This window comes from Gopherus flavomarginatus, chromosome 3 (assembly GCF_025201925.1).
Source record: "Gopherus flavomarginatus isolate rGopFla2 chromosome 3, rGopFla2.mat.asm, whole genome shotgun sequence".
Classification (NCBI taxonomy): Eukaryota; Metazoa; Chordata; order Testudines; family Testudinidae; genus Gopherus; species Gopherus flavomarginatus.
Window position 1 is genome coordinate 74238680 of NC_066619.1, and position 12104 is coordinate 74250783.

At 37.9% G+C, this 12104-nt stretch overlaps 1 protein-coding gene across 2 annotated transcripts in view; it reads left to right on the forward strand.

Moving 5' to 3' along the window:
• The window catches only part of COMMD10 (COMM domain containing 10), a 171338-nt gene that overhangs the window by 5096 nt on the left and 154138 nt on the right, over nt 1-12104 (forward strand). For both annotated transcript variants that reach the window (XM_050945999.1, XM_050946000.1), the window contains exons 3-4: nt 1452-1562; nt 7194-7349. In XM_050945999.1, the coding sequence (XP_050801956.1) occupies nt 1452-1562; nt 7194-7349 (267 nt within the window). The remainder of the gene's footprint in view (nt 1-1451; nt 1563-7193; nt 7350-12104) is intronic.

A 12104-nucleotide genomic window follows, 5' to 3' on the forward strand; every position in this document is an offset into this window, starting at 1 on the left:
TATTGTTCAAACTACGCTCTAGCGGGACCACCTCTAGGAATATGAGGGTTGTTTCATCTCTTTGATTCAATTATTGATTTTTCTGATGAAATTGCTAACGAGAGTCTGGTAATAGTAACTGTGATTTATTGATGAATGAAGATATTCACCCACTAGCAGGGGGAAAGAGCCATTAACTTAATGTCACCTAACCTATTAAATTACCATTATATAGCATAATAATTTTTGGTGACTATTGGCCTGCACTGGTGTGAATGAATGAATTGGGTGGAAGACTCTGTATTACATTACCAGTTTCATGAGCCATGAGTTGTCTAACTGTAGGGAGCACTGAATTGCTGGAAATTTTAAATAAATTTACTTGTGTTAAAGAAGATACTTAAAGCTGCATATTTCCTTCTAAAAGCTAAAGATTAACCTGAGACAGGCTTTCAAGGTTACACAGATCTCTTCTTCAGGACTGAAGAAGAGTTCCGTGTAAACTCGAAAGTTTGTCTGTCTCACTGACAGAAGTTGGTTCAATGGAAGGTATTACCTCACCCACCGTGTCTCTTTAATACCCTGGGACCCATGTGGCTACAACAACACTGCATACAAAGATTAAACTAATATTTTCATTTTTGCATTCTTGTTAGAGAGTCAAATATTTTGACCATTCAGGTCTCCTTATAATTACATCTTCTTTGCTCTGACAACTCAACTGCTATTTTTAAGTAGCTGTACAGTTACTGGATTGCTAATTGGCCTCACTATGTTGTTTGATGTCTAAAACATAGAACATTCTGTTTTAACAGATGACAATATTTGCATTATTTTTTTTAACATTCAGTACATTAGTTCAGTAAGATTTTCCATTCAGTGATCTTTAATACGACGTTGTAAATTTTTGACTTTTTGTATGTGGTTTTCTAAATTTCCCCAAATAGACCTTTATTATTGAGTCTTTTAGAAAAAAATAGACTTGTGTTCAGACCAGAGGAATGTCAATAGCAAACCAAGAGAAGCATATATATCTGCACTACATCTTTGCCTTCTCTTTGGTGCTTTTATTTCTAGTCCAGCCAGTACGCATTACAGTGTTTTCACTGGTTTGTATTGTCAAGTATAAATATGTAACTTTTTCCGCATAATGCATATTATAAAATATGGTCAAAAGATGAGTTTTTTTGCACAGTAATTTCAAACATGTTTTTTGTATACAGAGAGAAAAGTGTGCATAAAGCCTGATCAAAATCCCATTAAAAGCAATGGAGCGGCTCACTGAAGTCAGTGGGGTTTTGGTCAGGCCCTTGGTATCCTGATATAGTTTTTGCTCTGACAAGGTTTGTTTGTTTTTAAATATGAAAGGAAAAAGAAACAACCCCCCCCCCGACTCTTTAATGTTTTAACTAAACTTGCCTTTGGAGAATGACAGATGGAATACTAGGAATAAATCCATTTTTTTACTTCAGACTGAGAGCAGTTTCAGTGAAGAGGAGGAAGAAAAACTACAAGCTGCGTTTTCAGTGGAGAAGCAAGATCTTCATTTAGTCCTTGAAACTATATCATTTATTTTGGAACAGGTACCATTTTTATTAGTATGAATTGTTAAATATTTGAAACTAATGCTTGTTTGGTAGAAAAATTACTATATAGAGCAAGTTAAAATAGACACTTCCCGAAAACAAATATCACAGTCTTGCTATTTATTTATTCAAGGTTTGATTCTGCCTTCTTGACTAATGTTGCATAGTATCTTACTTGACAAGTAGTCTCATTGAAGTTAGGGTTGTACTTGAGGAGCAAGGTTCTACTTAATGTGACTAAACGGGGGTAGAAGCTTGCCTTCAGTCTGTATCCTGTACTTATCAAAACATCTCTGAGCACCAGCTTGTGATCCTCTCACTCACACTGAGCAGTATCAAGCTTCACAGATACATCCCTGTTTCTGTTGAAGTGAATGGGAGAACTCATGGAGTAAGGAGTCTCATTGAAGTTAGGGTTGTACTTGAGGAGCAAGGTTCTACTTAATGTGACTAAACGGGGGTAGAAGCTTGCCTTCAGTCTGTATCCTGTACTTATCAAAACATCTCTGAGCACCAGCTTGTGATCCTCTCACTCACACTGAGCAGTATCAAGCTTCACAGATACATCCCTGTTTCTGTTGAAGTGAATGGGAGAACTCATGGAGTAAGGTGCTATGTATCAAGAGTATCAGAATCTGGCCCCAAGTGCCAGAGCCAGTCTTAGGGGCCTTAGGCCCCAACTTCCTGGGGCATGACACATCACTTCAAGCTTTTTTTTTTTTTTTTTTTTTTTTTTTTTTGAAACTCAGCTGCTTGTGGGGGCGCCAGCAACATTTGCTGTTGTGGGTGGCAAAAAATCTAAGCCACTAAATACATTGACATACTTTAAAATGGAGCATACAATATTTAAACAACAATAATAATAAAACCCACTTGCAAAACTGTGAGAAACATTTCCTCCTTGATGTTTTAGATAAATATTTCATAATATTGTACAAAGTTACTCTGCAATAGCTTTATTATTTAAGATATCAATCATGTAAGCCTCTACTTAAAAAGTGGAAGTTAAATCCAAGTGAGGAAAATAGAAAGGAGCATAAACTGTAGGAAATGAAATGTAAAAATGTAATTAGGAAGGCCAAAACAGAATTTGATGACTAGCTAGCCAAAGACTCAGAAAGCAATAGCAAATCTTTTTTTTTTAATTAAGTACATCAGAAGCAGAAAGCCTGCTAAACAACCAGTGGGGCCACTGGACGATTGAGATGCTAAAGAAGCCCTCAAGGATGATACGGCCATTCTGGAGAAACTAAATTAATTCTTTGCATTGGTCTTCACAGCTGAGGATGTAAGGGAGAGTCCCAAACCTGAGCCATTCTTTTTAGGTGACAAATCTGAGGAGCTGTCCCAGATTGAGGTGTCATTAGAGGAGGTTTTGGAACAAATTGATAAACTAAACAGAAATAAGTCATCAGGAACAGATGATATTCACCCAAGAGTTCTGAAGGAATTCAAATGTGAAAATTAAGAACTACTAACTGTAGTATGTAACCTATCATTTAAATCAGCTTCTGTACCAAATGACTGGAGGATAGCTAATGTGATTCCAATTTTTAAAAAGGGCTCCAGAGGTGATCCTGACAGTTACAGGCCAGTAAGCCTGACTTCAGTACTGGGCAAACTGGCTGAAACCATAGTAAAGAACAAAATTGTCAGACACATAGATAAACATAATTTGTTAGGGAAGAGTCAACATGGCTTTTGTAAGGGGAAATCATGCCTCACCAATCTACTAGAATTCTTTGAGGGGGTCAACGAGCATGTGGACAAGGGGGATCCAGGGGATATAGTGTACTTGGATTTTCAGAAAGCCTTTGACAGGGTCCCTCATCAAAAGCTCTTGAGCAAAGTAAGCTGTCATGGGATAAGAGGGAAGGTCCTCTTGTGGGTTAGTAACTAGTTAAAAGATAAGAAACAAAGGGTAGGTATAAATTGTCAGTTTTCAGAATGGAGAGAGGTAAATAGTGGTGTGCCCCAGGGTCTGTACTGGGCCCTGTCCTATTTAACACTCATAAATGATCTGGAAAAGGGGTAAACAGTGAGGTGGCAAAATTTGAAGATGATACAGGCAGACAGTGAAGAGCTGTAAAAAGATCTCACAAAATTGGGTGACTGGGCAACAAAATGGCGGATGAAATTCAATGTTGATAAATACAAAGTAATGCACATTGGAAAACATAATCCAAATTGTACATATAAAATGATAGGGTCTAAATTAGCTGTTGCCACTCAAGAAAGAGATCTTGGAGTTAATGTGGATAGTTCTCTGAAAACATCCACTAAATGTGCAGTGGCAGTCAAAAAAGCAAACAAAATGTTGGGAATCATTAGGAAAGGGATAGAGAATAAGACAGAATATCATATTGCCTCTATATAAATCCATGGTACACCCACCTCTTGAATACTGCGTGCAGATGAGGTCGCCCCATATCAAAAAAGATATATTGGAATTGGAAAAGGTTCAGAAAAGGCAACAAAAATCATTAGAGGTATGGAACGGCTTCCCTATGAGGGGAGAGTAATAAGACTGGGGCTTTGGAAAAGAGACGACTAAGGGCAGATATAATAGAGGTCTATAAAATCATAACTAGTGTGGAGAAAGTAAATAAAGAAATGTTATTTACTCCTTCTCGTAACAAGAACTAGGTCACCAAATGAAATTAATAGGCAGCAGATTTAAAACAAATAAAAGAAAGTATTTTTTTAAACAACACAGTCAACCTGTGAACTCCTTGCCAGAGGATATTATGAAGGCCAAGACTATAACAGGGTTCAAAAAAGAACTAGATAAGTTCATGGAGGATAGGTCCTTCAATGGCTATTAGCCAGGATGGGCAGGAATGGTGTCCCTAGTCTCTGTTTGCCAGAAGCTGGGAGTGGCTGACAGGGAATAGATCACTTGATGATTACCTGTTCTGTTCATTCCCTTTGGGGCACCTCGTATTGGCCACTGTCAGAAGACAGGATACTGGGCTAGATGGACCTTTGATCTGACCAGTATGGCCGTTCTTGTGTTCTAATGTGCTTATGTAATCAGTCTTTTTGTTCACACGAGTAATCCCATTTAAGTGGGACTACTTTTATGAGTAAGAATTTGCAGACTTGGGCCTGCAGTTTGGTTCCATGTTGTTTTGCATACATTTTGGCTAAATTACATCTCTAATCTAAGTGTTTAATATCGTTCTTACAGAAAGTGTGAATATTTTTGTCAGTAAATAAACGCAGTCAAAATGCTTCTGTGCTGGATTGTGCTTTACTCATGTAAAAAATAATAAAATCTTACGAAAAGGTCAGTTTGGGAGAGAAAGACAGAAAATGTTAAAAATGGTTTTTGACTTCACTTTCTTTTTTTTGTTTCCATGAAGAAGTGCCAAGGTGATATACTAGGCCGTAAAGAATAGAACACTTATTTTTAAGGGATGGAAAGATATGTTGGCCATTGTAACTTTTGCATGGAAAATAATAGTTTTGAATAACAGTTTTGAAAAAATGTCATTGTGACATTCTGCTCAAGACAACCAGAACTGAGCTCTACTGTATTATCCCTCTGCCCCAGAAAGAGTGAGAGCTTTGCTACTGCCAAGCTGTCTGTCAGCTCCCTGGCACACTAGCTGTCAAGGTATTATTCCCACTTTGAACTCTAGCGTCCAGAAAGTGGGGACCTGCATGTACCCTTCTAAGCTTAATTCCGCTTGGATCTGATAGCGCTGCCACCAACCAGAAATTCCAGTGTCTGGTACACTCCCTGTCCTCCAAAACCTTCCCTGGGGGACCCAAGACCCAAACCCCTTGGGTCTTAAAACAAGGGGAAATAAACCATTCCCCCTCCCAGACTTTCCCCTCCCTGGGTTACCCTGAGGGTTACACTGATCCAAACTCCTTGGATCTTAAAACAGAGAGAAGTTAACCTTCCCCCCACCTTCTTTCCCCGCACCAATCCCCTGGTGAGTTCAAACCCAATCCCCTTGGGTCTTAAACAAGGGAAAAAAGTCAGTCAGGTTCTTAAAAAAGAAAGCTTTTAATAAAAGAAAGAAAAAGTAAAAATTATCTCTGTAAAATTAGGATGGAAAATGTTTACAGGGTCTTCAGCTCATATAGACTAGAGGGACTCCCTCCCCCTCTAGCCTAAGATACAAGTTACAGCAAACAGAGGTAAAATATCCATCCAGCAAAATACGCATTTGCAAGGTAAGAAAACAAACATAAAACTAATCTGCCTTTCTAGCTAGTACTTACTATTTTGAACATGAGAGACTTGTTTCAGAAAGATTGGAGAAAGACCTGGTTGCACGTCTGGCCCCTCTTAGCCCCAAGAGAGAACAATGAACAAAACAAACAGCACAAACAAAGACTTCCCTCCACCAAGATTTGAAAGTATCTTGTCCCCCCATTGGTCCTCTGGTCAGGTCAGCCAGGTTCACTGAGCTTCTTAATCCTTTACAGATAAAAGAGACATTAACCCTTAACTATCTGTTTATAACACCAGCCTGTCTGCCTAGCCAGCAAACTCTTCAAGACTCTGCCAGTCCGGACCTTGCCTTGCAGGTAACTATCAGTGAACCTGAATTCCCCCAGAGATGTTTCCTTGCAGTGTCCATTCCCTCTCACTGGACACTCATAGTAATTATTTTCTGCCTCCAAGGAATCAGAATGCATCACCTGGTTAGGGTAGCTGAAGACTCACACTTCACTTTAATACACAGCAATGAGATGGTTTTATAGTAAAACAAGAATAAGTTTATTAACAAAGAACAGAGTTTTAAGTGATGCAAAGCAAGAGAAAGAGACAAGTTTGGTTACAAGCAAAACAAAATAAAACATGTTTTCTAGTGACTAAAACTTAATTTTAGCAAGTTACAGTATTTGCCTAAGCAGTTTTCTTACTTCCATCAAGTTGCCAACATCCTTAGCCTCTGAAGTAGGTGATCCAATTTTCACAGGCTCAGAGAGTGCTGTACCTTATGTCCCCAAAGAGAAAGATAACTCCAATGGCTTTTTGCTCTCCTTATATTTTCCAATGTCCATTTTCTCTGCCTCAAGAGCCAGGAAGGCATACTGGGCTGCAGATTCTGTCCCCCAGATGTGATTACTACACTGTCTTCTCCCGTCCTTGTTAGCTTGATGGCTTTGTTCACTTTAATGTAAATATTCCTCAGTTGCCCTTTGCCTGGAAGCAAGCTAGTCAGACAGGTAAATACACATTGCTTTATCTAGGACAAGCTGGATTTATGCACTGCCTCCGAAATACAGCACGCACACAACATGTATGTATACCACACAATGATTTTTGGTACCTGCGGGTCAGCAGTTTACTTAAGATACCATATATGATACACTTCAGATAATATTATGACAACAGTGTATTGGATGTAATGAGTGGGTCAGGCCTGATGTGAGATACTGTATGGTGGGTCCTTTGTCAACTGGCATTAAGGGGCTCCTAGGGTCATAGTAATCATGTAACACATAATTTTGTTTTGCATTAGAGTACTTTATTTTAGACTGAAAAACTAAACCATTTAGACCTCTCTAGAGAAGAACATCCCTATTTAGAAAAGTGCTTTTCTTAATCAAGTACTAAAGTTGCATGTACCAAAATGGAGTTAACTTGTTTTTTCTGCTGTACAGGCAGTCTATCATAACCTGAAACCAGCTATTCTGCAACAGCAGCTGGAGAGCATTCACCTTGATCAAGACAAAGCAGAAGCATTTGTCAGTGCATGGACTGCAGCAGGTCAAGATACAATTGAAAAGTTCAGGCAGAGGATTTTGGCCCCTCAAAAGGTAGCAATTGTTCTAGTTTAAGTGGAACTAGTGGAACTAGTAGTTAAAACAATAATTATAAGGACACAAATATTACAATATTCCTTTTTTGTTTTGTAAGGACAAATTCTATTGATCAACCAATTAAAGAAATCAATAAGGAAATTTTATGTATAATGTATGTCATAGGTTTGACACTTCAAAATCCTGTACTCTACTTAAATTACACAAAGTATGTTGTAAACTGGTGTAAATCAGAAATCAGTATAACTCCATTGAAGATAATGCCGCTCACCAACCAAGAATTTGGTTGAGTATATCCTGTAACAATGTGTATGAAGCAATGAATGAATGACATGGAAGTAGATAAAATGCACAGTATATGGGTCCTTAAATATTGTGTAATTTAAGTAGAGTATAGAGGACATTAGCTTTAAACATGTTTGCTTCTTTCCTCCTATTAAAAAAGTGAGCTTTTTAAGTGCAGTGCGTGTGGTGTTCCACTATCTCCATGTTAGGGCCCGAACCTACAAATGCTTTTGATCAGATGTAATTCATACTTCCGTTGACTTTAAAAGAACTTCTTACAATTGTAAGCGTTTTGCTCAGTAGTAAGTATATGTGGGATTGGCCCTTATATTACAAGATGCCATGATTAGTATTGTAAAATGGTTGCACAGCATTGGAGAAAACTAGTCTTGGTTCTGTGCTTTGTCTGTCTTAAGATAACAGTTGATCATTTGATAATTTTATTGTGTTTTTATTGGTGTAGAAGTAAAAAAAATATAGAACACAAAACTAATTCATAAAGAATACTTAATACACTGACAGGAAATGAATGTATTTGTTTATGGTCACAAATTTTAAACTTCCTGCCACAGTTAAATCCAAATTTTGAGACAAAAGAATTGGGGCATGGAAGAGAGTAGAGAAACTTAGAACAGGATTAAGGGCCCAATTTTCTAAAAGGCAGAAACTCGGGCTTTTGCACGGTTGTGTAAGAACATAAGAATGGCCATACTGGGTCAGACCAAAGGTCCATCCAGCCCAGTATCCTGTCTGCCAACAGTGGCCAATGCCCGGTGCCCCAGAGGGAGTGAACCTAATGATCAAGTGATCTTTCTCCTGCCATCCATCTCCACCCTCTGACAAACAGAGGCTAGGGACAGCATTCTTTACCCATCCTGGCTAATAGCAATTAATAGACTTAACGTCCATGAATTTATCTAGTTCTCTTTTAAACCCTGTTATAGTCCTAGCCTTCACAACCTCCTCAGGCAAGGAGTTCCACAGGCTGACTGGGTGCTGTGTGAAGAATTACTTCCTTGTATTTGTTTTAAACCTGCTGCCCGTTAATTTCATTTGGTGGCCCCTAGTTCTTATATTATGGGAACAAATAAATGACTTTACCTGATTCACTTTCTCCGCATCCCTCATGATTTTATATACCTCTTATCATATCATATTCCCCCTTAGTCTCCTAAAAAGTCCTAGCCTCTTTAATCTCCACATATGTGACCTGTTCCAAACCCCTAATTGTTTTAGTTATCCTTCTCTGAGCCTTTTCTAATGCCAGTGTATCTTTTTTGAGATGAGGAGATCACATCTGTACGTAGTATTCAAGATGTGGGCGTACCATGGATTTATATAAGGGCAATAAGATAGTCTCCATCTTATTCTCTATCCCTTTTTTAATGATTCCTAACATCCTGTTCGCTTTTTTTGACTGCCGCTGCACATTGCATGGATGTCTTCAGAGAACTATCCACGATGATGCCAAGATCTCTTTCCTGATTAGTTGTAGCTAAATTAGCCCCTATCGTATGTATAGTTGAGGTTATTTTTTCCAATGTGGATAAATGTAAAGTAATGCACATTATATTTCATTTGCCATTTTATGAGATCTTTTTGAAGTTCTTCACAGTTTGCTTTGGTTTTAACTATCTTGAGCAGTTTAGTACCATCTGCGAACTTTGCCACCTCACTGTTTACCCCTTTCTCCAGATCATTCATGAATAAGTTGAATAGGATTGGTCCTAGGACTGACCCTTGGGGAACACCACTAGTTACCCCTCTCCATTTTGAGAATTTACCATTAATTCCTACCGTTTGTTCCCTGTCTTTTAACCAGTTCTCAGTCCATGAAAGGACCTTCCCTTTTATCCCATGACAGCTTAATTTACATAAGAGCCTTTGGTGAGGGACCTTGTCAAAGGCTTTCTGGAAATCTAAGTACACTACGTCCACTGGATCCCCTTTGTCCGCATATTTGTTGACTCCTTCAAAGAACTCTAATAGATTAGTAAGACACGATTTTCCCTTTACAGAGGCCATGTTGACCTTTGCCCAACAATTTATGTTCTTCTATGTGTCTGACAATTTTATTCTTTACTATTGTTTCAACTAATTTGCCCAGTACTGACGTTAGACTTGCTGGTCTGTAATTGCTGGCATCCCCTCTAGAGCCCTTTTAAAATATTGGCCTTAAATTAGCTATCTTCCAGTTACTGGGTAAAGAAACTGATTTGAAGGACACGTTACAAACGTAGTTAATAGTTCCGCAGTTTGACATTTGCGTTCTTTCAGAACTCTTGGGTTAATGCCATCTGGTCCTGGTGACTTCTTGTTGTTAATTTTATCAATTAATTTCAAAACCTCCTCTAAATTAAACACTTCAATCTGTGACAATTCCTCAGATTTGTCACCTACAAAGGATGTCTCAGGTTTGGGAATTTCCCTAACATCCTCAGCTGTGAAGACTGAAGCCAAGACATGAAGCAAAGGCTTCATTAAGGCATGCAGTTACTGTGACTGTATGTGCAAATCAAATATTTGTGCACTCAGATATCCAGTGAAGCAAATAGTTGATAGTTTGGGAACACAAATACTAGATTTGCGCATGGGGCTTCCCTTCTTTTGAAAAAGATATGTTTACAAACACCTAGATATTCAGGTTTCGTACACTGAAGTGCCAGAAGTTAGTTAATCTAGAGTAGTGTCACTCTGACTTTAACAGCAAATGTCACTTGTATATCAAATGAGTGAGTAACCAAAATACACTTCCTAGAATACACAAACTACCTGTTAAAATGAAGTGTGATCCTGACAAAGAAAATAAAGTCAGAATGAAAAGGCTGAGTTGGTCTTAAAATATGCTATGTTCCATAGCATATTTTATTCAGTCGAGTTCTCTTCATGCATAGCATATAACTACATACTGGGAGCTGGCTTGCTGTTGACTACTGTTGGGCATATGCAAATTTACCAGACATGACCTTTTGGCCTCCACTCTTTGAGGTTGTCCATCCTGAATTTTGCTGTGTGAGTGCTAAGCGTGGCCTTGTTTGTGGGTAATATGCCTTTGCTTCCCTCCTTTGTGTTTGCTTTTGGAGACTTGCATCTGATATGTCATCTTGAATCCCTTTCTGGCGATTCTTCATGTGTTTGTCTTAATCTCATGTAGTGAAACCACATTGTGTCCAGTGTATTACACTCAAGCCTCCTAATATAGGCAAACTCTGAATATGGTTCATAATTAATAATCTTCCAGTAGAACAACTGTCTTCTAGTGCAATAATGGAATGTTGCACTCACCTTAGTTGTTTACCCGAACAAGTATAGGTTTAACCTGGGTGCCTAGACATATGTTTAAATTACCGTTTTTCTGTGGGGCAACTTCTGGATTTTTAGGATGTTGTATGATACTTTACTCAAACTTGAGAGAGAGCTGAATGTAAGGAACCAGGTGTCACTCTCTAAGTTAAATATTGGGATAGTGTTATGAATTTATTTTGGCTGCTTGCTTCAGAAATCTTTAAGGACTCAGTCATGCAGATCTTACACAAGAAAAATCTCCCCTTGAAGTTAATGGGAGGTTTCCCTTACTAAGAACTTGGAAATGCAGAACTAGCCACTATCTTCTCAGCTGCCTAATCAGCTCCAAATAGAAAGAATTTTAAAATCAAAATAGGATAAGCCTGCAGGACTTTGTTTATGGTTTCGCTATATTATTGGTGTCATATCCTTGTAAATTCTTTCATCTAACCTTTCAGTGTTTGTTTATGTATTATTAAAGTAATTGCATAGTACTGGATTTTCTTAACCATTGTACACTCAGTGATAAAGTCCAAAAATATTTAACCATCATCAAAGTCAAAAGATTATTTGGTGTCATCACTTTAGTTTTTATTTTCACAAAATGTTTTTTTTTTGTACTGTTGGCAATATTGGAAAAATATACATTGTTTTCTTATTCGGAATATGTTGTTTTAGTTCTAGCAGTAACCTCACTGTAATATTTTCATCAGCCCCTAATGAAAGAATACAAATATATTGGAATCCTGAACATCCCTTGAAACAATTAAAGATGTTTTTACTGAGGCTGGAATAGCATCTGCATGGAAAGCAGAGGTGTATAATCTAACTATAAATACTCTTTGACAATAGTATCCTAATATATGTATATAAAACGTGGAAGATCTTTGAGGTAACCTTTTTCAAAATAGTTGGAACTGTTTAAATACAGTCATGTGGTTGTACTTGTGTGTGTATTTTTGCACATGTATGCTTTATTTATGTGCCAAGTATTCAACATACGGTATCTGTTTACATGCATGCTCCTTTGCATGTTTAGTTTTCACATGTTATTACTTACATGTGCAAATGATAGAATATATTTGTGGGATTTTTAAAGGAGTCTAACATGCCCAAATCCATGGACATTTAATGGAAGCTCAGCAACTAACTTCCTTAGGCTCTTCTAAAAAGCTTAGCCCA